Source organism: Drosophila mojavensis, unplaced genomic scaffold (assembly GCF_018153725.1).
Source record: "Drosophila mojavensis isolate 15081-1352.22 unplaced genomic scaffold, ASM1815372v1 contig_74, whole genome shotgun sequence".
NCBI lineage: Eukaryota > Metazoa > Arthropoda > Insecta > Diptera > Drosophilidae > Drosophila > Drosophila mojavensis.
This window is the reverse complement of record NW_025318899.1, coordinates 9,142,750-9,169,367: the sequence shown is the minus strand read 5'-3', so window position 1 is coordinate 9,169,367 and position 26,618 is coordinate 9,142,750. Positions and strand designations below refer to the sequence as shown.

Here is a 26,618-nt window from a genome sequence, read left to right as displayed (position 1 = left end):
CCAACCCCCCACATTCCTCAAATTCCTTTAAAGAAAACACATAATCAGAAGCCAAATTCTTCTCTCGTTGCGAGTATTCAGAAACTTGCCATTTATTTATATTTCATTTCATTGTTTGTTTTTTTTTCCTTTCTTTATATATATAGATATATGAATATACATCAATTTGTATGTATAAGGTTAAGTCCATTTGATTGATTCGACATAATTGGTTTTGCTTTTTGTTTCTTTTTTGGGTAAGTCTGGGTGTTTCTTTCATTATAGATGGTCGTCCGAGCGGCAAACCAGGTCGCGCACAAAGTTCTAGAACTCCCCGCACTAGTGGAGCAGGCAAAGGCATCCTCATTTGTTCACCTGCCGGCCGAGAGCGAACTGCTATGCGGACCTGTCCGAGTCGCCCGGCGACATAATTAGTTACATATTCCATTTTTCTTAGAGTATGTATGTATGTATATATATATCTGATAAACTCACTGAACCATCGAACTTCACGGACTATCGACATTTTTTATATATGCTCGTTAACAATAAATTCGTAATATATAAGTATATATAGAACAAAATAATATTCACAAAAAATCATGCAAACTCAAACTATTTTAACAATAAAACTCAATGCGAAGCAGCGCCCAGAGTCAAGCCCAACGCAAACCTAAGCTGAAGACTCTATAAATAGGGCTCTATCGATTCAATTTACAATTTTAGCCAGAAGTATAGAGTCTTAGGCCAAAGGTCTCTTCGACCTGCTCAAGGCGTGACTGCTCGCACGGTCTATAGAGTATATAAATAGATAAATTTATAAATATGTTAGTTCGTTTTGTGTTGTTTAACATTTATAATTATAACAAGGTTTCATTTTCCATATCATATCCGTTTCATTTGCTAGGTCTCAACTTAAGTGATAAACAATTGGCAACATAAAGGTTTGTATCTATGCTCCAATATACTATATCTATATGCAGTCTGCATATAGCGCCCATATATCGAGTTACGTCTGCTCAATGTTGACGATATATGAGCTCCTACGTGTTTATAGAAGTAATGGGCGTACTTCGTACCCTGATATTCGTTTCGTTTTGGCATATTCATATACATAATGATAAATAGATAGATTGATAGATTGATAGATAGATAGATAGATACATACGTATATAAAGTTGACTGTGGGTTAGTTAAGTTTTAAAATTAGTATAACAAAATACATATAGTTTTTTGCTTTGATTCGTTAGTCGTCGTTTTAGTAACATATACATGATCGTTTTTAGTATTATATGATGTGGGTTCCATTGATAAAAATTTGCATTTTCCGTTTGCTTGATGAGCTCTACGTGATCCCCTTCTTAGGCTCCGAATATGTGCTGAGTGCCGGGTGGCACCTTATAGCTGGGATAAGAGTGGTTCAGCTGATGCTTGGCAAAGAAGGGCGTGTAGTCCTGTTTGACAAGAGAGAGAGGCAAGTATATGATAATAATTATATAAATATCATACAGTTTAACTGAGAAACTCTGTGTACCCAGAATTGCACCTATATTACATTCAATCTCTAGCATTCTTCACTTACACGATTGACTCTACGGGGACGGCAAACGGGGCCCAGCGCCAACAGGCGACGTTCCTCGTTTTCGCGTACAGCAGCTTCCTTGTACTCCTGTGGTGGCCATTTCAAATCTCCGCGCAATTTGCTGCCTCCTACAAAGAGAGAGATAATGAGATTAGTCCAGTTGGCGCTCCTCTTCCTGCTCCTGCTGCTGCTGATGCTCACCTCGATAGCTGACGGCGGCAGGCTGCGAAGTGTAGACTGGCGCTGGCTTCTGGGAGACGGGCGCCTCCTTGCGCAGCGTTATGATGCCAGGACTGGCGCCACGATAACCATGCTGATCAGTCTGATCCAGCGAGTAGGGCACCTGCTGTTGTTGCTGCTGCTGCTGTGGCTGCGAATAAGAATTGTATTGTGGTTGAGCATAGTTAGCACCACCATTTTGCTGTGGATAGTTTTGTTGCTGTTGGTATGGCGACGTCTGATAAGGAGCCTGATATTGTTGCTGCTGCGGCTGCTGCTGGTGCTGCTGCTGCTGGTGCTGTTGCCACTGCTGTTGCGGTTGCTGCTGCTGCTGCTGGTAGTTGTTGTAGGACGGTGCACCATATTGTTGCTGTGGTGGTTGCTGCTGTGGTGGTATTCAGTGGTGTTGCATGCGAGTCATGGTGTTTCAGGTGCCAATCGAGACAGAGGTTATGGATGTTGTTGGTGGTTTGGGTGCAAGTGCAACAGTTAAACATTTACACAAACAAACAGAGTAAACAGACACCGGAGTAAAGAGAGATAAGAGAGACAATTAGGACAGGTGTGTTAAAGGTGTGTCAAGTAAATTAGTTCGTAATTAAGTAAATCGTTTAGCATTAGAAGCGTGTCGCAGTTTACAGCTGAAATTTGCATAGAGAAAGCAGAGCAGAGAATAGAGAAAGAGTGAGAGAGAGAGAGAGAGAGAGAGAGAGAGAGAGATATGATTGCTACAAGGAACGCATAGGTAGGTATGTATGTGTATGTATAGAGATATGATTTTCAGGAACATAGAGAAACATATAGCCAACAAAGCAGTATTAGAGCTAAAGCCTGCGGGAAGCTACGAGAACTGAGACAGAAATTTGATTGGAGTAAGACTCAAGCCTTACTTCAAGCAACTTTCTTGTAAAGTTCTGGGTTCAGTTCAGGTATTTGCCGGCACGCATAAACGCGTTCATTAAGCAGTTAGTAGCCTAGCAAGGGGATTCCAACTTTCTGTTGTATGTGTGGGTGTTGTAGATAGACAGCAGCAGCAAAAGTTTCTTGCATCGGGAGCCAAAGCCAGGCTATAAATCCATTCAGGCAAACGGTACCTGCTGTTGATATTGTTGCTGCTGTTGCTGGTAGGGCGCAACGCCGCCAGCAACGAAATCTCTGTGCGTCTTGGGCTTTGGTGGACCAATATGCTTCCAGCCTCCACCAACGTTGTTTACGGTCTGAAGCGGCTGCTGTTGCTGCTGTTGGTAAGACGGTTGGTATTGTTGCTGCTGCTGCTGCGGGGGCAACTGTTGCTGCTGCTGTTGCTGTTGCTGTTGCTGTGGGTACGATGGGAACTGAGCTTCGACTGTTGGCTCCCGCGAGCGTTGTCTATTGAACTGGGCCTGTGTGTATTGGATGGGTTGTTGTGGATAGTTATAGGTATTAGCTGGGGCGGCAGCAGCAGCAACTGTTGCTGCTGCCGCATAATTAGTGGCTGGACCATAAACATTCTGAGCGGGTTGCTGGTGTGGTGGGTATCGCTGTTGTTGTTGTGGTTGTGGCTTTGGTTGTGGGTGTTGCTGGGTTCGTGGTTGAACGTTGTTATAAATGGGGCCCTGCAAGTGTGTAGTGAGTATTCTTTGTTAGCTGAGTGGGTGGGTGGGTTGCTGTAAGTGTGTAGGTGTGTGTGTGTGTTTGTGTGCATATATATATACAGTAATGCCTCACCAGATACCCAATGACAATTGCAGACAGATTAACAATTATATTTACAATTTACACAGTATTTACACAGATTAGCTATATATACACTAGAGTGAGATATATTTATATACAATCACGAGTCTTAGTGGGGCTGGCAGCTGTGCTGGCACAATTACCTGAGCTGGAGCAGCATTCGCGCTGGCTGCCTGGCTGGCAGCTGGCTGTGGGTAGTAGCCACCGCTGCCTGGCGCCGGGCTTTGCGTCTGCGGCTGCGGCGTGAACTCGCGCACGATGCGCTCCTCGGAGGCTGGCGGCCAGGCGACGCGCTTGTAACCTGTGGGCGGGAAAACGGGGGGGCACAGATATTAAAAAGACCATGTTCACTGCTGTATATCAAATATGCAGTTGGGTGGGCGGCGACTGTATGTGTGGGTCGCCAAAAAAAAAAAAAAAAAAAAGAAAAGACAAAAAATACATTCAACATTCAACAAAATGCGGCCAACACGCGCACTGACGTGGGCGTCGCTGGCCTTGGAGATGCACACACAAATAGAAGACAAAGAGAGTGTGAGAGAGAAAGAGAGAGAGAGGGAGAGGGAGAGATATAGAGGTGTTTGGGCAAATATTAAAGATTCTCGATGGCTCAGTGCAGGACAAACAATTTGAAAATGATTTAAGCCAATTAAAAGTGTACAAAATAAATAAACGAAACATCTAGCAGGCGAGGCGAAGAGTGCCAGACTTTTCGAATTCAAATTGCAAATCATACGCTGTTGTCTGTTGTCATTGTGTCTAAATTTAGCTGACGATTCAAAAACAAAGAATTTGCAGCAGCACGGCAACAGAAACAACAACAGCAACAACAACAACAGCAACTGTGACGATGATAGAATTGACACATACGTGGAGGCATGTGTGGGTGTTGTTTGTGCAACATGTTGCTGCTGTCGTTGAGAGGCACACTAACAGCAGCAACAACAACATGAGCTATTGACAGCTGCTGTTGCTGCAACATGTTGCTGTTTGGCACCGACTGTTGCTGCTGTCAGTGATTGATTGCAACAACAGCTGCAATAGCAATCATCATCAAGACATCATTGACACATGCACATACATACGTGCAGGCGGTGGGTGTGGGCGGTGTTCGTGCAACATGTTGCTGCTGTGACTGATTGCTAACTATAATATAACTGCAATGACAGCAGCAATGACACATATGCGGCAACATGTTGCCATGGCGAATGATTGTAATAACATTGCAGTTGCATTTCAGGCAACATGTTGCTGTTGTTGTTATTGATTGTTGCTGCTGTAAATAAGAGTGCAATCACAGCATCCACAGCAGCAGCAGTAATTAAACTGACAATGACAAAGTGAAGCAAAGTTGTTGCTGTTGCCAATTACTGTTGCTGCTGTCGTTAATTGCAAGTGCAGCAATATTAACTAAAGAGCTGCAACACCAATTCTGATGGATGTTGACTGAGTGTTGCTGCTGTAACCTGCAACGTGATGCAATTACAGCAGCAACAGCTACAAGGGCTATGCTGATGATAATCTAGTTATTGCTGTTGCTGTTGTTGTGTCTGATGGTGCAGCAGCAACATCAGCGCCTGCCTTGCCACAACAGCAGCAGCAACAATTGCTCGCCGAATAAATCAATGAAAATTAAGTTGAATAAGTTGAATCATGAGTATGCAATATGTTTACCCTCCATATTCTTATAGTTCTGGTTAATCAGTCTCCACTGTGCGCCCATCCTGCAGCTGAGTTTCTGTTGCTATGAATTTGTGCTTAGGTGTTGGTTGCTTCTGTATTTACGATCGAGCGCCGCGCGTATAAATAAATTTCTTTTTAATATTTTCGCAGCTCTTCTTCTTTGTTTTTCTTTTTTATGACTTTGTTGTTGCGTATAAAATAACAGCGTGTAGGTGTGAGTGTGTATCTGTTTCTGTATATCTGTGTGTGGATGTGTGTGAATTCACACTCAAATTATGATTTAGCTGATATACACACACGAAAACCGTTATGTAATAACTATTTAATTAATTGATGCGTTTGATTAGTGAAGGTTCTTTGGTTTTTCTTTTCGCTCTTCGATTTTCGGTTTTCGGTTTTCGGTTTTCGGTTTTTGGTTTTCGCTTTTTGCTTCTATTAAAAAATGTTTAGTCGGAACACCACAATAAATTTCGATTTAAATTTAAATTATATACAAATTAATTGGCAACAACAATTTCAGCTGGCGCGCGGTTCGTTGAATAATTTTCTATATATTTTTTGGTCGATGTTCGTTATTGATCGTTTGGGAAAAGAGTTGAAAAATCAATTTGAATTAAATTTCTATTTCTATATCTATTTGCTAATTCGTTCGCGTTGGCCGCGCGATATCTGTGTGCCTTCGATGTATGCTACTAAGTGAGCAGCTCGCTAAACGCTCGGCAAATTATTCAACCGATCCGAAAGCTAATCCCCACAGATTCACATATACAAAGAGACTAAGAAATTGACAGAGAGCGAGAGAGAGAGAGAGAGAGAGGTAAAAAGAGGTAGAGAAAGTGTGAGAATTTTCGCAAGAAATAAATTCTACTTCGATGCGGTTGCTGCAGCCTGAGCTTCACTAAATACGCGCAAATTAAATAGCTGTTAATGATGCTTGGGCCTAAAGACACCCGCCACCCGCTCCTGTCACCTTCCTCGCTGCTTCCTGCTCGCACTTGATGCTGCTCTTTCTTCTGCATTGTTTACACCTTCGATTTTTGATTTGTGCCGCACCTTGAATATTTTGCAAGGCTACACACACACAGACATTTTGCATACATTGTTCAGTTGTGTTTGAAATATAATTATATAAATCGCTTAGCAATACGTGGGGCCATTATAGCATATAGATCGTAGATCGTAGATCGTAGATCATATCGCCAGCAGGGCACTTGGCAGTACGTTTAATAAATGTTCGGTCCAAATCTAGTGGGCGGTTCACAAGTCGCCAAATCCATGGCGTCGCCTATATATACATATATATATATAGATATATACTGTCTGTGCTGTCTGTGAGTCAAGTGCTGGGCCCTCTGAGTAGTTTGGTTTGGCTAAAATTAAATGGCCAACAATACGCGAAATAAATCTGTTTTTAAACGTATTCGCACAGGTGTACGACAAATGTTGGCTCATTAAAATTATTAGCGAACATGTAAGACTAGACGAACTGCAACATATTGAATATGCATTAACAAATCGTTGTCTTTGCGCTTGTTAAACACGCCTTAGCACATGATTTATGTGCGCTGGGGTCTGCCAAGGATCGCAGATAAGTGTACATCTAAAAGGGGGCACTCGAGTGGCAAATCGACTGTTAGATAATATATGTTTGCTAGTTTTTGTTTCATTTCAATACCCATTGACGCGCTGCGGTACCTTGTTCTGCTTTTGAGCGAGTCGGTTCCTTGAAACCACCTGGCTAAATGCTTGAAATGTGTCATTATTTCACGAAATCTCTTTCGATCTTCTGTCTGCTGTCAATTTTGAGCTGTCCTATAAATAACTGGGCATAATTAGTAATCTCTGCTGCAATTGGGTAGATACGACCAAGAATTTCAGGCATGGCCATTGTAGTATGCTTTGAAGTGCCACGGTCTGCTGATGTCTTAGCACGAGCTGCGTGCTATATCAAGGCGAGGAAACAATGCTTTGTATACCCTGCCGGTCAAGGGATTGGCATGAGTATGGGTATGCTAAAGCAAAGGTGTTGAGGCTGATAGATAAATGATTTCTATATACATATATGTAGTTGAAGAAGAAGAAAAAGTTGCAAGAGAAAGTTCAGACTAAGTAGTACAAGATATCTATAGTTAGATATGTATAGAAACTAAAAGTTATATAGTACAGGGTATCTTCCTGTATTGCAAATTTCGTTCGAGTGAGACACTGACATAAGCACTCTAACATATTTGTATTTTACTTTTGTATAACACACACTCCTTAAGTAGGTCTTTACAGGGAGCTTCACTGTTAAGCTGCAGTACAGTTTGACATTCACATACTTCTCTGACATAAATATGTTTTTAGCCAAGACAAATTTCTATAAAACAGGGTATCTATTAGTGTATCACTCTATCATGAGATAGTTTTCAACGAGCAAATTTAAGATACATTCATCACATTTATATTCATTCGCAGACAAACTGTCATACAGTTTGACATTTACTGCTTGCAACACTTTGACAGGAACTGAACACAGAAACCGAAGATCACAGATGCATCATGCCACACTCAATGACTCAATGAATCAGTGATTCAATGACAGCACAAGGATTCGCAACACACCTTCAATGCCCATATAGGGGCGTGGCGAGACATTGTCAAAGGATCGATTGACGCTGCGCTCGCGCGGCAGCTCCTCGCTGCTGCCTGCCAGAGACTTGAAGCCAGTGAACTGTGCATCCCGCTGCGCTTCCACGCCCAGGCCGTGCTGCACGAGAAACTCAAAGGGCGGCGGCTGCGAGTTGCAGCGGGGCGTGGCCGGCGGAGTGGCCGCCAGCATGGAGGAGGAGGCGGACATGCACATCTGCAGTGGCTCCGTGGCCGTGTGCACGAGCAGTCCAATGTTGTGACCCTCCAGCTGTGGCACATGCGTGAACTTCGCCTCCAGTGGGGCGGGTGAGGGCGTTGAGGATCGGAGCTGCACTGCATTCAGGCCAAAGGGCGAGCTGCAGCGCTGTGCGGTCTCAATCAGTGGAGCAGGATACTTGCGCAAAGGCAATGGACTGGGCGAACGACTCAGCTGCCACTCCTTGGGCTCGGCCAGAGCAGCAGTTGCTGGTGTGGCTGTTGGTGTTGTCTCTTCTTCTTCTTGTTCGGCTGCAATTGGCGTGGTTACAATCTCCACCTCACTGCGCTGCCGTTGCAGCGGCTCCCTCGACTGCCCCTGGTCCTGCTGCTGCCCCTGCGGCTGCTGCTCCTGCTGCCCCTGCTGCTGCTGCTGTGTGTCTTCCCAGGAGATTTGGCGCGAGATGTAGGGACTGCGTATCTCATAGGTTGACTTGTAGTTGGCCAGCGACTCGTTCTGCAGATTGTCGAGGCGCCACTGGTCAGCCTTGTTGAGCTTGCCCCAGCCGTGCGGCGAGTCGCGACACTCGCCACACACAGCGCACCACTTGGCCTGCTGCTCCTGCTCGCTGGGCTCATGTGGACAACTGGGCGTGGCAGTGTGTTTAGCTTCCACTTGATCACTCGACTGTTGCTGCTGCTGCTCAATCTTTAACAGTTCCTGCTGCTCCATCTTTAGCTTCTCCTGCTGTTCCGTCTTTAACTTTTCCTTCTGCTGCTCCCTTAATAATTCCACCTGCTCCTTCAACTGCTTCTCCTGCTTCTGTAGCAGCTCCCTCAACTTTTCCCTTTGCTGCTCCTTGCGTATTTCCTTTAATATTTTCTCCTGCTGCAGCGCCTCCTCCTCCGCCTCCCTTATTGATTTTACTTCACTCTTAGTGTCTGCTTTCTTTGATTCATGCTGCTCCTGACATTTCACTGCTCTCCGCTCCCTGCCCGCCAGCTGCTCCTCTAGCTGTGGGGCATTTCTCTTATCGGGCTGCTGCTCCTGTCGATTCGCTGTGGCTGCTGACAGCTGTTCATAGTTGGCAATTACATCGGACACATGTCTGTAGTCTAGGTTAAAGTCAGAGTTCTGCTCCAGCTTCAGCTCCTGCTGCTCTGCCTCTGTCTCTGTCTCCGCCTCCGTTTCCTCCTCGATGACTACGTGCTGTGCCTTGTCAGCTTTTGGCGTCGTCTTATGCTCCACGTGCCCGTCGCTATCCAGTGCAATGGCAATGCGATGCAGATCCTCCAGAGCACGCTCCACTATCGGCACGTTCTCAGCGGGCACGGCTGGCTCCTGCTGAAGCACTGGGCTGTCCTGCTGCTCCTTGGGCTGCAGCTGAATGCCAGCTGCGCGGCAGTAAATTTGCCTTAATATGGCCTGCAAAGGACTCTCCACAGCCAGGATGGGAGATTGCCTCGATGCGAACAGGTCCCACAGCTCGTTGTGGTTGCTGTTGCTGGGGCTGCTGCTGAGTGGCTTGGGTGGTGCTAATGGTGGTGCTGCTGGTGGCTCTGCTGTTAGCTTAACCTGCGCTGTGCGCTGCAGCGCAGTCTTGGCGTTCTCCATGTAAGCATCGATCTGACGCAGATGCTCCGCTATGGACTGTTGGATGTGGGCATACTTCGCCTCGAGCTGGGCGATCTCCACATGCGCCTCGTGCTGCTTGACCTGGCTGGAGGCCAGTTGCGGATCTACTTGCTCATAGATGCCGCCCTGGCGACGCGCCTGCATATCCTTCGCCTCCTGCCGCGACCTGGCGCGCAGCTGCAGCAGCGGAGCCGCTGGTGGCGGCGGCAGAGGAGGCGGCGTGGGTATGCTGCTCGCCCGACTTAGCTGCGTCCTGCATCTGCCGGAGCTGTCCTGGCGCTGTAGCTTGATGCCACTGGTGGCGCTGACATAGGTGGCTGGCGGTGCAGCAGCATCGTCCGTCATTGCGTTGCGTGGATCCTGCGCACTCGCCTCCTGCTGGCCGGACCGAGGTGTCTCCGCGAGCACCGTGATCGGAATAATGCGCTCGCTCTGCGCTCGGCCATCGGGCGTAGCTGCGGCTAGGGCCAGCGCCATCTGCTGCTGCTGCTTAAGTGCCAGGCTGTCAATTGACGTGGATCCCTGTCTTGGCAAGCTCGCATTCTGTGTCTGGGTCATCAGCTTGGCTGCAGCGCTTGCAGCGGCAGCTGCTGCTGCCCTTTCGCTGGGCGTGGCGGGCAGCGGCAACGATTCCAAATCGATGTCAGCCGCAGTTGCTGCCGCTGCTGCTGCTGCTGCGAGCGTGACCTTGGGCTCCTCCTCGCTGTCGCCGTCGTTGCCGTGGTCTGTGTCGTAGCTGATCCTCAGCTCGGTGGCCAGCTTGATGCTGCGCCTCTGCACCTTGGGCGTGCCGTTGCCACTCCCATTGCGCGGCTTCGGGGGCGGCAGCTCCGTGGCAGCGCCCAAGGCCACGGCTCGCTTGCGGGCGCGTCCACGGTCCAGCGAATAGGATTGGCGCTTCAGACGCGGCCGGTAGCTGGGCGTGCTCACCTTGGCTGTGGGCGTGGCGGGTCGCTGCTGCGTCAGCTGCTCGTAGTACTCGCATTTGGGCGCAACCAGGCCCAGGTCCGCATCCGCCGCCTTCGTCTCGGGCGCGGAGAAGCCCCTGGCCTGTGGTGTGGCTGGCGAAGGGCTGGCTGACTCCTCTGGAGTCCTGCTGCTGCTGACATCTGCTCTGCTCTGCCTCGGTCTCTGCTGCTGTTGCTGCTGCTGCTGCTTCTGCTTCGGCTCCAGCTGTCGGCGCTGCTGGCGCAGCTCCCTCGCAGTTGGCTCCACGATTCTCGTGGGGCTGTTGAATTTCTCGCGCAGCACATCGATGCTGTGCGTGGGCGTGATGGAGGGCGTCACCGAGGGGCTGTGCAACGCCTCCTGCTCCGCGGGCGGCCAGCTGTGATCGCGCTTGGGCAGCTGGCGCCGCGTGGACAGACGATTAATGCGCAGCACCGTCTCTCGATCGATGACCACATCGTGCTGGTGGCTCAGATACTCGGACTTGATCTGGTCCAGCAGCTGCTGATGCGGTGCATGATGCGGCGGCAGCGTCTCCTGAATGCCACCTCGCTGCCTACTTCGACTTTGCCGTGGGCGAGCATAAAAGTCGCCTATGAAGCAATTTCGGCTTTAACTCAAATCAAATTGAATAAATTGAACACATAACGGAACACTTGACATTGCAGAGACGTAGTTGGTGGGCGTGGCAGTTTTTGTTGAATGTTGCTCAAGGTCTTTCATTGTTCTTTGTATAGACAAACATACATACAGACTCACACATACATATACACTCACACACACACACACACATATTTAGAGCACCTACCGCATTTGATTTGTTGATCCTCCTCCTCAACAGCGCGCAGAACAGCGGAGTTGGCCAGGTTTAGGGGCTTTGTGATTTGTTCATCGATTTCGATCCTAAAATTGAAAATATTTAATGAATATTGAGCAAAATGGCAAATTAAGCTATAAATAATATTTTCTAATTAAAACCCTAATTAAATTTCCTATAAACTTTGCTTATAATTCATCTACACAAAAATGTAAGCTAATCTAATACAAAATATTTTCTTATAAGCACAAATTCTTCATCTACACAAAATTCCAATTAGACTAAACGGGTTTTTTTGCTTATATGCAAACAGCTTTGTTTGATAAGCTTGAGAGATAAGCTAAATAATTCTATAAAATAAGTTAACAAACAAAATAAACAGCCGCCAGCTGGTACTTAGCGCCCATACTTGTTGGCTATAAGTAGCTCTCAGAATATATAAATAATTATATATACACAAAAATTTTATATGTAAAATATTTATGTCAATATCTATAATTAGAAATATTGCTGTCATAACAGTTGTGGTGCGACTGTTTACAGTTTGAGTATCACACACGCACTGCTTGTTGGCTCTGTGTTTGCACTGCTTTGCAAGCTGTGTACACAAATAACACATTTTCCCGCGCTGTGAACCGCTTAAGTGTATGATTAGTCGAATCATTTCAACAAGACCGTGTGGCCTAATGGATAAGGCGTCGGACTTCGGATCCGAAGATTGCAGGTTCGAGTCCTGTCACGGTCGAAGACAATTTAATTTTTTATTTTTTTTTTTCAATTAAATTTTTAATTTTTATGATGCAAAATTTGGATTATGTCATTATTAAGTGGAACTACTTCTATTTATATATATTTTGCTTGAAGTGGAACACATAAACAACTACTAAGCAGACGTCTGGCTTGCCCACCCATTCGGGGCCAGCAGCCCACATAAATCCTTTGTGGCCAATAAAAAGTAATCGAGATTGACAGGCGCGCGCCAACCGCCATGGATATAAAAGCCTTTGCCACTGCGAGCAACTTCATCACATCTCGTGCAGCATCTAAACAGGCACAACAATTTACACATTCGATCAAATTCAGGCATTGCAGAATGGCGAATGGCAAACAAACGCTGCTGCTGCTGCTGCTGCTACTGGCGGTGCTTTACAGCGTGGAGTCGCTGTCCAGCATTCAGGTGTGCGGCTCGCAGCTAAGCGAAACCATCTATGCCGTCTGCAAAGGAAAGTTTATGCCTATTCACCAGTACAAACGCGGCGCCTGTGAGTATATGTTGCAGCAGTGTGTGGCTGCTGCTGTTGCCACTGCTGATTGGCTTTGATTGGAGCACAGCCGTGCAGGCAATTTGCATTAACGCATCTCTGCATTGCAGTGGATCTCTTTGACTATGTCGAATCTCAAAAGGAGCTCAACGCCGATGACGCCGACTTCGATTCGCTTGGGGGACCGTCCCCGAGGGGACGCCACAGCACCCTGTTGGCCACCAGGCGGCTGTCGCGTGGCGTTGTCAACGAGTGTTGCCTAAAGCCCTGCACCACCAAGGTAATGGAAAAGTATTGCGCCTATTGAAAGCTTTAAGTTGAAATCTATGCCACATCATATTCAAATTATATTTTATGTAGTTCTATTAAAGCAAATTTATAAAAAACGAAAAAAAAAGTGGAATTCTTTGCGGCTATTGTAAATCTATATCTTATCTAACTGAATAAACAGACTTTTGTCTCTGATAAAGATAATTCACTGTTGCGTGAGTTTTGCATTACTTCAGAAAACATTTCAATTCAGTTTTGCATTATTCTGAAAACTTTTCATTTAGCTGTGCTTCACCGTAGCTGTTGGGCATCTACTATGAGTCACTCGCGCAACGGCAGCCAGATCACGAAAAGATGCATCACAGCTCTTGGCTAGGCGCCTGCAATGTGTTTGTTGACATTGTTGTTGCTGTTGCTGCTGCTGTTGCTGCTGCCGCTGCACGAGCTCCCCCATTAATTTCTGTGCGTGTGACTCATCGACTGTTAGTGAATTGTTTAACAATTATATAAAAAACGTTAACTAAGTATCTAACGGATGCCTGCCACACGATTAACATACATTGTGAAAGGCTGTTGTTGTTGCAGCTTGTTGTTGTTGCTATTGCTGTTGTTGCTGTTGCTGTTGGCAGCTTCAGCTTCAGATACAACTTTTGTGTGTTTGCACACGCGAACGCGTCTCAAAGTATCTGCTCGAGGCTGAAACTGTTTCAATTTTCACTTCAACTCAACTCAACTCAACTCAACTCAATTCAGCTCTGCTCAACTCAATTGTTTGGGATACTTTTCAGCTGTTGCACACACACGTTTTGTCGCACGCATAGACAACGTATAACTGAAAGGCTACTTAGAGCGTTTGGCGCTGTTTAGTTTAGGCCGGTTTATTTCAACAACAATTGCTAACAACAATGCCAGAGATAATGTTGTAGTTGTTGCCCAATTTGGCGGCGACAGCAGCAGCAGCAGCGAAGGCAGCGAAGGCAGCGGCAGCTACAAATTTCAAGTCCACAGCATCTTTGAGATACGCGCTGTTGCTGCTTTTATTATTGTTGCTGTTGTTGTTGTTGCTGCTGTTGCTACTTATGTATAGCATTTGGTAATTACAATTAAAAGTCAAGCGCTTTTAATTGTGCACTCTCTGTGTATGTGTGTGTGTGTGCGTGTGTGTGATACAAATTGAAAGCAACTGCAGCTACAAATCGCCAACAGTTGTCGCTGGCAGCGCTGCTACTGCTGCCGCTGCTGACGCTGCCGTCTCGCTGCAGTGCACAAAGTGCGCCTCGCAGCTGCGCTATATCAGCCACTATATATGTATATATGTAGGTATATATTAATGTGATACATATATGTATATGATGTATGTGCTCGCATATAGCCTCTGCATTAATGTGCTTTCATGTGCACCTGTGCAGCAGCCTTAGACAGTGGATATAATAGCCACAGAGGCTGCCTCGTGATGGCAGCTAACTAAGGTTGACTTGGGCAAACCCTAAACCCTTTTACTAGTTTAGCTGTTGTTGCTGTTGTTGCTGCTGCTGCTGCTGCTGCTGCTGCTGCTATGGCTTTTACTCTTTTCCATTTTCACTCTTTTCTGTTTTAAGGATGGGGCTTTCTTTCATCTTTCAGCCCCGCCCTTGCGTTCTATGAAATTATGCATTTAAATGCGTTAAGGGGAATTATTTCGTTTAACTTACCCGTCGGCCCCGAAGGCCTTCAGTTCGCGATTCAGTGTGGCCTTTACGTTCTCCGGGGAGTAGAGGCCCATTGGTGAATTGAATTGCTTGTGCACAAGTTTGCGTTGAATGGCGGCCATTTTGTACGTGTTGTTGTTGTGGCTGTTATGCGTGCTGTTGTTGGTGCTGTTACTGCTGCTGCTGCTGCTGTTATACTCTGTTTGCCTTGTCTTCACTTGAGCTGCGCTTCTTCAGCTTGTTTATTCACTTGGTAGCTTTTGCTTTCAGCTCTTCTGCCTCTTCTTCTTCTTCGTCAACTTCCAGCTGCTTGTTTGTGTCCGGGTTGTCTCCGAAAAACTTTTAAATTATTGTTGATAAAAAATATTTTAAAATTTTCACTTCAGCCCGAGACGTGGGCAGCTGCTAATCGGCTTATTGTTCGTAGTTGTTGTTATTGTTGTTATTGTTGTTGGTTATATTGTTTCTATTGTTGCGATTCTAAACAATTAGCCCCAGCTTGTATTATGCATATACATATGTATTTATGTATGTGGCTAATCAGTAGCTTAATTTAAATATCGTTAATCGTGTGGTTCGTTGTTTCGTTCTGTAATTAAAATGTCAAATGCAAAAGATTCGTTAGTTCAATAAATTGGTAATATTTTATGCCAATCCAATATACATATGTATCCCTGATAAATAGCTTATTATTTATGGTTCTGACACACATGATTTCATATGTATGTATGTATGTATCTCTGCATACATATATGCATGAATGTTATGCGCCTACAGACTCATTTCCGGCTCATCAAGTTCCGTTTTTACAGCTTTAAATATTCATATTCATGTCATCTGCCACGAATGAGTCCCCGTTGACAACTTAATCCGCCTGCCCGCCCGCATATTACGCATATTACTTGTTCAAGCAACATTTATCGTATTCGCAAGGTCCCTCAAGAACTCTCTTCATATGCTGCATGCGATTTCACATGCATGCAAATCTTATAAGCCTTTTAATTGTTATTGCTGTTTGCACAGATTTTATTTATGATTCATTTTTAATTGAAGTCTCGCCCTCGACTCTCACAATCTCTTTGAAGTTGTTTTTATATATGTTTTATGTCTGGGCATAAAAAAAGAGCATTTATATTTTTTATTTGCTTTAAAGTTAAACTCATTTTGGATATAGAAATCATTAATGGATATAGAATATATGTGAATAAATACATAAATTATGTAAATATATATTGTTATTTGTAGACTGCTATAAAAACTTTCATGTCTCTTCTGTTTCTGTGCTTTAACAGTGACACATATCTGCTGTCCAGCCAGCTGCACTGCTTACATTACTCTCACTGTTAACATAAGATCTCGTTCTGTTGTAACCCTTTGATCTGCAGCAGCTGCATTAATTACATTCTGCTGCACTGTTAAGTGCAAAACTAACTTATATAAATTTTGCACTTAACACCTGAATACGAATTCATTCAAGAAAAATATTTTGTTTAAAGTAAAATTGAAACATTCTTCTAAGAATATATATGTATATAAGCACATTCCAAATGGTTCCAATCTACAGCAACTGCTTCAATGTCAGTGCTCCACATAAAATATTTATATATAACACGCACACAGTCTCACTCTCTATATTTATAACAAAAAATTCCATTATGAAAGTATTTATATATAATTATGTTGCCACTGGAACACATTTTGCTATATCTTGCTAATATTGATATATGTATAAGATATAAATATATATATTTACATATAAATATATCTATATTCTGTCTGTTGCCTTTGCATTTTCGTTGTTTTTCTTCATTTATCGTTTCGTTTTGGCGACACAAATCTTTTGTAATTATAATTCTCATTATTTTTGGCTTGTTTTACAGCTGCTACAAACAAATTACAGAATATTATGAATATTCAACAGTCGTGTTTTCCAATTCTTATATGTATATACAGATATATGTAGAATATCTATTGAGGAAGAGGGATCTACTCACTACTGTCACATTTAAAAATGTAGCTTCAACTAATTTTTGGGTTGCTGAAATATTATTATTTTTATATGTTAAATTTTGTTCAGTTTTATTTTTTGTCGTTTATAAATAGATGCGACAACGTCTTAATATTGAAATATGCTCACTTTTTTGCTATGCTACAATAATATTTTTCACACGCATACAAACGCACCATAAAAATTCTCATTTTCTTAGTTCCAATTCTGCACTCTCTGTCGCTCTACTTTGCTCGCTCTCCCTAACTCTCTCTCTCTCTCTCTTCTTCGCATCTCTTTCACTCTTAGGCAAATTCCCGCCTTGTGTGTCACCTCAAATAAAATTAGCAACTTTGAGCAAATGGCATTATACAGATTTGCGTCATTTCTGCTGTCTGTCTTTGCCCGTCTCTCCAACTATTCATTTGTCCATCTGTCTGTGTGCTATGCGAATGTGTGAGTGTGTTGGTCAGCATGAGGAAATAGCAGTCTGTTAACAAACATAATTCCAATTCCAATTCTTGTTGTGCTCATTGCTGCACATCAAATTGTTGCAGCTCAAAGGAGAATACAGCAAAAAAAGACTTGCATGAAAGAGTGTTTGTATGTGTGTGTGTCTAGTTAGAGCAAATGACGCACGGGAGCGTGCTGAACGAGCAAACATCATGTGAAAGTGACATTTATTGGAATATCTAACATATTTGCTGTCTATGCTCTGGAATACAACATCTCGTTAAAGCATCTAACATATTTGCAGTATATGTATAACAAATGTGCTATTGACACAGTTCTGCTGTATAACAGATGTAGAACATTTGTGTAGTTAGTTCTTTAATCTAAATGCAGGATTGAGTGATAGTGTCTGTGTCTTTTAACAGTGATCTAAATGAATAGCTAACATTGTTTGCAGTGTACAGATCTTGTCTCTGTTATATGGTTTCTACTGTTATAGATATTGCCACTAACCAGTATAATATTCACATTGCAGACTCGCAGCAATTCCTCTTTCAATGTTAACTTAATGCCTCTTTCTGTTATATACAGATATTGGTGTTGATTTGTAAAAACTGCTAACTGCTTTACATTTTACATATGTAAATCTCTTGCAATTGTAAGTATAACATATGAACTGCTGCATTTCTGTCAATAACTCTTTCTGTTATACATATACATATGTACATATTCCAGTTGAATAAACAGCCAAGCGCATACGATTTATGTGCTTAATTTTGAGAACTGCTTGACCTGCAGTAACTACATTTACATTTCTGTCTCTCTCTCACTCTCTCTCTCTCTCATTCTCAGTGCAATTCATATTAACAACATTTAATTATTTTTCATATGTGTCTGTACATGAAATTGTATCTTTCAACATACTTGAAAGTAAAGCTATTTGACTTATAAGATGTAATAAATGTAGAAAAAAATTTTATTTTTCTTCTTCTACCTCACCTCATGCACTCATTGAATCTGGGGCAAAACAAAAAGTGGCATTAAAATTGCAATAAAATACTAAGCTAGAATGTTTCAAATTATGCGTGTGTACGTGTGTGTGTGTGTACTTGCTCGTTGATGTGCAATTTATGCGTTTTAATTGAGCTGAATCGCAGCTGTGGCCCGCAGCCATACGAAATGGCCAATGTAATGCATAACGGCATGCGTTCGCAGCGTGTGCGAGGGCGCCGAAAAGCATGCAACACTTTTGCGTGCCGCACACTTTGGGCCAACGGCTTCTCGAAATTAATCAGAATTTAATAAAATATTATGAAAATGGGAAACTGGAAAGCAGCGGCAGGTAGACGAGGAGCAGCAGCAGCAGCACTACAATGCAATGCATGCTGCCCACTTGATGTCCCAATTAAAGTTTTACACTTGCACACACACACGTATGCATACTCCCACACACATACTGGCTTGCATACACTCTCACAGGTGTACTTAGCATGGTATTAAAGTGCGCGTCTCGCATAAAAAATGCAGGCGCAAAATAATATTGTTTCAAACTAAAAAAAGTTTTGAGCTGTGTGGGTGCGCGAGTGTGCTTAAGCTTATGTGTGTGTGAATGAGTGTACGCGGGTGTGTGTGTGAGACTACTTTTTGCACCTCTCTGTGGCGGCACGGCGAGCGTGCTGTAAGAGCGCGCGCGTGTGCGGCTATGGAAACAATCTACGAGTATTGCATTGAAATCAGGTGCAAATATTGTTGCATTTGCATTGAAATTTGCAGATACATGCATGATGTATCTGTATCTGTATCTGTATCTGTATCTGTATCTGTATCTGTATCTGTATCTGTATCTGTATCTGTATCTGTATCTGTATCTGTATCTGTATCTGTATCTGTATCTGTATCTGTATCTGTATCTGTATCTGTATCTGTATCTGTATCTGTATCTGTATCTGTATCTGTATCTGTATCTGTATCTGTATCTGTATCTGTATCTGTATCTGTATCTGTATCTGTATCTGTATCTGTATCTGTATCTGATGAAAAAGAAAAACTGTATCTGTATCTGTATCTGTATCTGTATCTGTATCTGTATCTGTATCTGTATCTGTTTCTGTATCTGTATCTGTAAATGTAAATGTATCTGTATCTGTATCTGTATCTGTATCTGTATCTGTATCTGTATCTGTATCTGTATCTGTATCTGTATCTGTATCTGTATCTGTATCTGTATCTGTATCTGTATCTGTATCCGTATCTGTATCTGTATCTGCATATGTATCTATATCTGTAGCTTCAGCTCCACCCGTATCTGTATCTAGCTGTAGTTGTAGCTGCAGCAGTAGCAATCCGGTGCGCTTATTGCTTGGCCAAATGCTTGTCAGGCATTTGCAGAGCGCTGTTTGATTTAATTATTAGCCAGCAGCGTGTGTTTCGGTGTGTCTGTGTGAGTGTGTGTTCTGTATCTGTGTCTGCTGTCTTTGTTTGTTTTTAGTTGAAATGCTAAAATATTTCATGGCACATTTAATTTGTTTACAGTTTTCTTTTAACGCTGCCAGGCAACCCGAATTATAATTAACGTATATTAAGCAAATTGTTTATGGGAATGTGAATTTTCATGTTTGTGTTTCTATATGTGTTTGTGTTCTTGTGTGTGTGTGTGTGTATTCGTGTGTGTGTGTGTGTACTCACCGTCTGTCGCAATGTGGCGCTGGTTAATCCAAAAATCATGCCCACAAATTGCACAAAGAGTTCGCTGCGTGTCTGTGTGGCGGCACCTGGCGTTGCCTCTGCCCTTGCCACGCCCACTGCCACTGGTACGGGCACTGGCTTTAGCTTTGCCTCCGTCATTGGCAAGTGCATTTGCACGCTATTCGGGTATCAACTGGAGCGCCCGGAGACCACATAGACATATTCGGCTTTTGGCCCGTATACGGCCACGTTCATCCGCGGCCGTTACGGCCAACCGGCGTTTTGTAAGCGAACTGAACGGAACAACACGGCGCAGAGCTGAACACGTCGCCTGCGGTTGCGACGGCAGCAGCAGCACCACCAGCAGCACCACCAGCTGCGGCAGCAACTGCTGCGACGGGCGTTTGATGAAAAAGAAAAACTTTACGCAATGATCATGCGTTTCGCTTTTCGTGCTCACATTATTCTACAGTTTCACATCTTCTTGTGTGATTGTAGTTGTAGCCGTATCTGTATCTGTATCTGTATGTGTGTGTGGGTATTGGAACGAGACGCGGCACAGTAGCGTCCACGCATAAAGTGCACAGCTGATCAAATGCAATGCAGATCAAAGTAAAGACTAACTCCGACTACTTTTATATATTTAATTATATTTTTTAAAAATATTCAATAGTCACCCTTAATTATTTAACTATTTAGTGTCGAAATACTTTTGCTTTCAATTTAAATAAATAAGTAAAATTAATTTCCTCTATTTATAAATTTAATTTATATAAAATAAATTGATCCCTGTCTTGTCTACGTTTATATATTTTAGATAATTAAAATACAAAGCGCCTAATAAATTCATTTAATGACTTTTGGCTGGTTGTCAAGAAAACATTCGTTTGATTAATGTGCTGGGATGAAAGAGTCTGTGACACCTCAAAGATGACTCAATTGTCTAATTCTAATCAGATTAGCTGATGAGATGCAGATCTAGTTGACTAATAGCTGGTCTAGGCAACTTCTGAGGTAAGCTACTGTAAAAGTGCCACACACATACACAGATACAGATACAAATACATATAAACAAATATATTTTTGCCACGCTGTCTCCCTCTATCTCTCTCACTCTATATAAACAACAACAACAATAACAACACTCGAGACAACTCAAAGTAGTTTTGGGAATGAACAAGGCGAAGAGGAAAAAAAAAAGCACAAATGAAATATGAAAAGTAAAATATGTGTTTGAACAAAAAATGAAGCCAAAGCTGCGGAGGCGGAGGGGAGAAGGTGGTGGAGGAGGAGCAGGAAAATAGCAGCAGATTGTCAGTTCATCGATGGACCCGAGGCTACAAGATGCTGCAGTCAGCGACAGTCCAAAGCAGCAACAGCAAGAGCAACAGATACTTAGATACAAATGTATCTATAGCTCTGCCTGCGTGCAGCTAGTGTGCCAGAGTGCCTCTGTGTGTAAGTGTGTGTGTGTGTGTGTGTGGATGTGCCGTGGCCTCGTGGACTATTACAGAATATTTTTATTGCTGCGTCGCGCCAGCTCCACGCACAGCGAAAGCTAGAAACTCGGTCTCTAAAATTCTATTTTTGAGTTCAATTCTTGACAGCAACGAAATAAATACAACAAAAATTGAAATTTGTTTTGAAAACTTATGGTTTGTTATTGCGTTTCAGCGTAAATAGGAAAATGTCATTTAATTGTTTTTGCAGTTTGCTTTTCTTTTTTTTTTTGTATATTTTTTTGTTGCAGTTTTATTTTTTGTGTGATTTTTCAGATATATTTTTTTTAGAATTTTTGCTCGGTTGAGTTTTGCGGCAATTTGCATTCAATTGCTAATTGCGCTTTAAATGCTAATTAGCTGTGTTGCCCATTTTAATGACTATGTTTATTTGTGCACTTTTTATCATGAATTAGTTGTTTTTTATTTGGCGCTTTTCATTTGGATTTTGATTTTGGTTTTTCATTTTCATTTCGAGTTTCAGTTTCGTTTTAATTAAATTTGGATTGCACGCACGCGCATTTTTGCCATCGCCGTCATATCAGATGCAATTTTTTGGCTTGTTGGCGACGTCACAAGAACAATGCACAATGCACTCTCACTCACTGACACATAAACACACACACACACACACACACATATACTCATGCACACTCACACTCATACACACACCTGCAATTTGTACGCTGTGCACTGTCAGCGACTACACTGCGACTACAAATTCTGACAGCTTGTTGGTTGAGTTGACCACGTTCGCGATGCGAATTATAATTGTTACTCTCGCTGCTCGGTGTGCTGTTTTCACGGTTCGGTTTTTCATATACAACAACAGCAATAGCAACAGCAGCAACAACAACAACAAACATTCAACACTTAGCCACAAGTCGTTTCATCCAAAAAGTTCGCAAAAGCAGCGAAAAGTCGCTGCTGCTGCTGCTACGTTTGCCTTAGCTATAGCTCTTGTGGCTTTCATGGAAAATGGAAAATGTATGACACACACACACACACACTCACACACAGACATGCCCCCTTTACAGACACACACTCGCATATTTATTTAGTACCTATACCCAGAGCTCGCCCACACACACGCTTATAAATGTTGTCTGTCTGTTTTGGCTAATCGCGTATTTTGATACAGCCTCCAACTAAAGAGCCTGCACAAGGCAATAAATATTAGTCACACACACACGGACACTCTTGGCCAGCTAATTAACTACACTATAACGAACTGTTTATATACACACATATACATATATACATGTATATATAGACCCACCTATACAGCTGTTGTACCAAAATTTATATATTCAAATACTTTTCTTTTCAAAATATTCAATATTTATTTTTGGATTTTTGTAAGCCATTTCAATACGGACTCGAGCATACACTAACCGAGCGCCAAGTCATGCTGAATAAATCGTAAAGCTTGTTTAATTTCATTAAATTTTTGCTCTTCACAAGCTAATAAACAGCTTAACAGACAACAACATTCATATTCCCATTCAAATTCAAGTGGGATTCTTATTAGCCTACAAGCGCTTTTCCCCAATTGGAACGTATTAATTCAAGCATTTGCCTGATTCTGTATACGCCCCGTCTCACCCTCACTCTCAGTCTCTCTCTCTCTCTTTCTCTCTTTCTCTGTTATGCATAGCTTTGGCTTGTTATTTATCCATGGCCCATCTCTTCCTCTTCTAGCCCAATTTTATGGGCTAATATTTTTGGAATTCTTGAATTTTTATTCGCATTGGCTGCTGTTTTGGCTGCTGCTGCTGCTGTTGGTGTTGTTGCTGCTGTCCGTTAAGCAAATACAAGTTGTAATTGTTGTTGTTCCGGTCAAATGAAGCGCACAGCTGTTTTGCTTTTTTCGGAGGTTTATGGGATTTGATGCGAGGCGGTCAAGCGCAGCAATTAGTGCATTCGCAGTGCCTGATATGCCTGCTCGGCGCATACACCTGGCTGGCACTCAATGGTCTGCTCTGTCAGGTGATCAATCCCAGCGGCAGTGCAAAAAAAGCCATTCGCAGAGCACCTGACAGCCAACTAAGCTGCTTGAAATTTCATTTTAGTATTTCACGCTAGAAAGCCAAACGCAAAAAAAAATATATACAGCGGGAAAAAAACAACAACATTTATATATTTGTGTATATATATATATCTATATGCTTAATGTTTGTGAATGATTAATGGGACATTAGAATTGAAATTGTTTTGCTTGTGTGGCAGAAGCCGAATCCCAGGCAGGTGCAACACCAGCCGAGACTGTGGCTGGGGCGGGCGCTGCGGCAAGGGCAGCCTCTCTCTCTCTCTCTTTAGTTTGCCATAATGTACAAATATTTATATGCCTTTTTTTCTTTCTGTTTTCTCTGCACTCTTTTACCCGTTCCCGCTGCAAATGGATGCGGCCTTCTATGAGCAGCTGCTGGCTGGCAGCTACCTGCTGGCAGAGCCGCAGCCAAACAGGTGAGTGTTTATAATATGCATACCAAAGTGTAGCAGCTGAAATCTAGAGAAAATAGAAACAGCAACAACAGCAACACGGCTAACACATAAGCACATACTGGCCTAATGTGGCATAGAGTATAATATAGTATAGTATGTGCTTAATATCCATAATTATAGTTATTGTATTTGCATACCCTGCAAGTGAATGCTGAAAGGGGTATGATGAGCAGTCGATATAGCAAAGGCTCGGTTCGAGTACTCAAGTCTTCAAGAGCTGCATAATATTGTTGAGATACAAGTGAAGATGAGCAGTAGATTGTGGGGTTGCATATTTGCTAAAGTTAACATTGAAAGAGATAAGAAAATACAGAAAATTAGAAGAAAATCTTCAGTCCATATAAATTCCACAGTGAAAACCTTGAGATTTTTACTTGGAATTTCACTGACCTAGCTCTAAGTCTGAATTCATGAGAATCGCCTAGAAGGGCATAATATTATGTGTATATGTTTATATGTGAGAGAAAAATAAATGTGTAAACATGCTCTAAAGCTTCTCTACTTCCAATCATAGCATGACGGCAAACAGAGCTAACCAGAATTCATGAGAATCGCCAAGAAAGCCAGCTTGACACAATGCATACATATATGTATATGTATATATGAATTGGCAGCGCTGCAAAAAGTAAACTTTCGCCTGCTTTTGAAGCGTATATATACAGAACATTTGCTATACATACACACACATATATACATATGTATGTATTTGTATTTCATATTTTCATCAAGGGGCGACTTCAGCTCATATTGCTGTTTACACAAGTTTAATATACATTATAGGAATTTGCTTAAGTTCGGCGAGCGTTTGCTAAATACATGCTCAAGTCGAGGTGGAAGGGTGAATCGTAATGTGGTTATGTATGTGTGTGAGGGGAGGAGGAAACCTTAGAGAGCATATTCGAAAGGCCAAAACCAATCCAATCTCCAGCTGTTATTCGGCAATTCGTTTGGGGAGAACTTTGCCAAATTGCAGAAGCCACAAGACCGAAAAACAGTTTGTCAACTGAGGCGCTGCGGTATGCGAATTGTCAAGGGGCACCAATCTAAGATTGACTAAGAGTTTCTCAAATTTCTTAATAAACTTTAATGACTGCGGGTGTTGCAATGTCAGCTGCAGTTGTTGCATGCCTCCATTGTTGTTGCAATCGTTGCTGCAACTTTGATGAAACTGATAAACCGAAACGCCCGAAAGTATGCAACGGCGACGAGCAAGTTGTGTGGACAGCGAGCGCTATAAACCAGCACCACCCTGGTGCCTGGTGCCTGTTGGCTGGTTGGGTGGTTGGGTGGTTGCCTGGTTGTAGTACTAAAAGCAGGTTGAACATTTTTCGCCAATATCAAATGCGAGCGTAGATTTTCACCAATAATTTACTTGGCCAGCACGTAGCGAGTGTCACGCATGCAGCGGTTGGGCATTTGGAGGTGGAGCAGGAGGCGGCTGGCGGCGGAGGCTGTGTGGCATGCAACAGACTTGGGTTACCAGCTCATGCATTACTCATGATGTGGATGTCAGCAGCCTGCTGGCCGAATGACTGACCCACACTCCATCTCCTCCTCCTGCTCCTGCTGCTGCCCCCTTTGACTTGCCTTCAAATTGTCTTTGCTGTCTGCCACACTTGCCACACTTGCCGCACTTGCCGCACTTGCCGCATGGCAACTGTTTTAATATGGATGCTGCGGTTTTTGCCGTTTAATGGAGTTGCCCATAAAAAAAAAAAAAAACGAGACAGAGCGAGTTTATTTTAACTGCCGACTTCTTTGCGCAAATTAACACATTTATTTATGCCACAAATTTGTTGCTTAAATATTTATCGAAAATAAAGCCGAGCTAACATTAAAAATTTGCGTTTATTTCCATAAACATTTAATAGATATATATTAATAATAATAATAATAGTATTATAGTAATAATAGACGAATTGTATCACACACACATATGATATGGCTTTCAGACAGGCGCTCACAAATACACACAAACACACATGCACACACGCACACCAACATGCAGAAGCACACACTCACACTCACACTCAAACACACATACACAGACACTTACACATTACACTGACAGCATTGGTTAAGAGTTTTGAATAGCGCGTTTATTTCGTTTAGGAGGAGTGGCGCCTGCATCAAGCTTAAATTTATTTGATTTACTTTTATTTTCTTTTATTTTTGGGTTTCCCATTTGAACTGGCTAAACTCGTATATCGTTCATTTGTAAATTCGCTGGGTGGTTGCATGCCGTGCCAGGAGCAGCAGTGCGAGGGCCAAGCAGCCAGAGCAGAGTTCGGCCAGCGATGAGCCGCTCTGCAGCGGCAGCTGCTCCGACTCCAGGCACAGTCGGAACTCGTCGTAGTCCAGCCGCGTGATGGCGCAATAGTGATTGAGCATGCACAGGCCCAGGCAGGGCGAGCCGGACTGATATCGGACAGCATTGGCGCGATGATATCTAGAGCAGATGGAGCAGAGCATAAGACAGAGCTGAGCTGGGCAAACTGGAGGACTCTTTGATTACCTGCTGAACCAGGAGGCATCTCTGCCCGTGAAGCGCTCCGCGAAGTTGTGCAGCGCAATCGACGAGATCTCGGCCAGAGCATAGTAGTGCGTCAGGTTGTACTCGGGCTGCCAGAGCGGCTCGTGGGCGCGATTGGCCAGCGGCAGGTCGAGAAAGTACTGCGTGTAGTCCAGCACCTGGCCGCTGCCCGTGTCGAACTTGTAGAGCCGCAATGCTGGATTGTTGGAGCCACCGAGGCCCTCCTTGCGCGGCACCACCGACGGCGCTATCATCAGCCAGGAGATGGGCGTGCCTGCAAAAGCAGAGGTGCACATGGGTTACTGGCATTGGCCAAGTGCTGTCCGTCGA

The 26,618-nt window shown here is 43.4% G+C and overlaps 4 protein-coding genes and 1 non-coding gene across 25 annotated transcripts in view; 3 read left to right on the top strand and 2 right to left on the bottom strand.

The window, feature by feature from the left end:
* Nucleotides 1-56: 56 nt before the first annotated feature.
* Nucleotides 57-22,033, bottom strand: LOC6581906 (mediator of RNA polymerase II transcription subunit 15). Of its 14 annotated transcripts, none has more exons than XM_044010000.1 (9): nt 21,923-22,033; nt 14,630-14,965; nt 11,398-11,492; nt 7,784-11,182; nt 3,640-3,797; nt 2,875-3,375; nt 1,763-2,165; nt 1,562-1,689; nt 57-1,433 (listed from the first exon to the last, which is right to left on the bottom strand). In XM_044010000.1, the coding sequence occupies exons 2-9, from the start codon at nt 14,746-14,748 to the stop codon at nt 1,341-1,343; spliced, it is 4,896 nt and encodes a 1,631-aa protein (XP_043865935.1). In that variant the 5' UTR covers nt 14,749-14,965; nt 21,923-22,033; the 3' UTR covers nt 57-1,340. The 14 variants fall into 14 exon arrangements, with proteins under 14 accessions (XP_043865935.1, XP_043865933.1, XP_043865936.1 ...); XM_044009998.1 differs by lacking the exon at nt 21,923-22,033 and adding an exon at nt 19,752-19,843 and having other exon boundaries at nt 14,630-15,215; XM_044010001.1 differs by lacking the exon at nt 21,923-22,033 and adding an exon at nt 19,752-19,843 and having other exon boundaries at nt 1,763-2,162; nt 14,630-15,215.
* Trnar-ucg lies at nt 12,079-12,151 on the top strand. Its single transcript has one exon. It is a non-coding gene; the product is annotated as a tRNA-Arg (tRNA).
* LOC6581907 (probable insulin-like peptide 5) lies at nt 12,424-13,142 on the top strand. The gene is made up of 2 exons (XM_002007585.4): nt 12,424-12,668; nt 12,779-13,142. Exons 1-2 carry the CDS (start codon nt 12,500-12,502, stop codon nt 12,973-12,975), a joined length of 366 nt encoding a protein of 121 aa, XP_002007621.3. The 5' UTR covers nt 12,424-12,499; the 3' UTR covers nt 12,976-13,142.
* Nucleotides 21,062-26,618, top strand: part of LOC6581899 (putative uncharacterized protein DDB_G0271606) — a 21,145-nt gene continuing 15,588 nt past the window's right edge. For all 4 annotated transcript variants that reach the window (XM_044010027.1, XM_044010028.1, XM_044010026.1 and 1 more), the window contains exons 1-2: nt 21,062-21,209; nt 23,673-23,716. In XM_044010027.1, the coding sequence (XP_043865962.1) occupies nt 21,077-21,209; nt 23,673-23,716 (177 nt within the window). In that variant the 5' untranslated portion in view covers nt 21,062-21,076. The remainder of the gene's footprint in view (nt 21,210-23,672; nt 23,717-26,618) is intronic.
* Nucleotides 25,779-26,618, bottom strand: part of LOC6581905 (acid sphingomyelinase-like phosphodiesterase 3b) — a 17,193-nt gene continuing 16,353 nt past the window's right edge. For all 5 annotated transcript variants that reach the window (XM_044010031.1, XM_044010032.1, XM_044010033.1 and 2 more), the window contains exons 5-6: nt 26,271-26,562; nt 25,779-26,204 (exon numbers count right to left, since the gene is read on the bottom strand). In XM_044010031.1, the coding sequence (XP_043865966.1) occupies nt 25,967-26,204; nt 26,271-26,562 (530 nt within the window). In that variant the 3' untranslated portion in view covers nt 25,779-25,966. The remainder of the gene's footprint in view (nt 26,205-26,270; nt 26,563-26,618) is intronic.

Coding starts and splice junctions, on each gene's coding strand:
- LOC6581907 (XM_002007585.4), top strand. CDS start 12,500: ATGGCGAATGGCAAACAAACGCTGCTGCTGCTGCTGCTGCTACTGGCG. Junction 12,669..12,778: donor CCAGTACAAACGCGGCGCCT/GTGAGTATATGT, acceptor TCTGCATTGCAG/TGGATCTCTTTGACTATGTC.
- LOC6581906 (XM_044010000.1), bottom strand. CDS start 14,748: ATGGCCGCCATTCAACGCAAACTTGTGCACAAGCAATTCAATTCACCA. Junction 2,166..2,874: donor AGCAACAATATCAACAGCAG/GTACCGTTTGCC, acceptor ATACCACCACAG/CAGCAACCACCACAGCAACA. Junction 1,690..1,762: donor TGCCGCCGTCAGCTATCGAG/GTGAGCATCAGC, acceptor CTCTCTTTGTAG/GAGGCAGCAAATTGCGCGGA.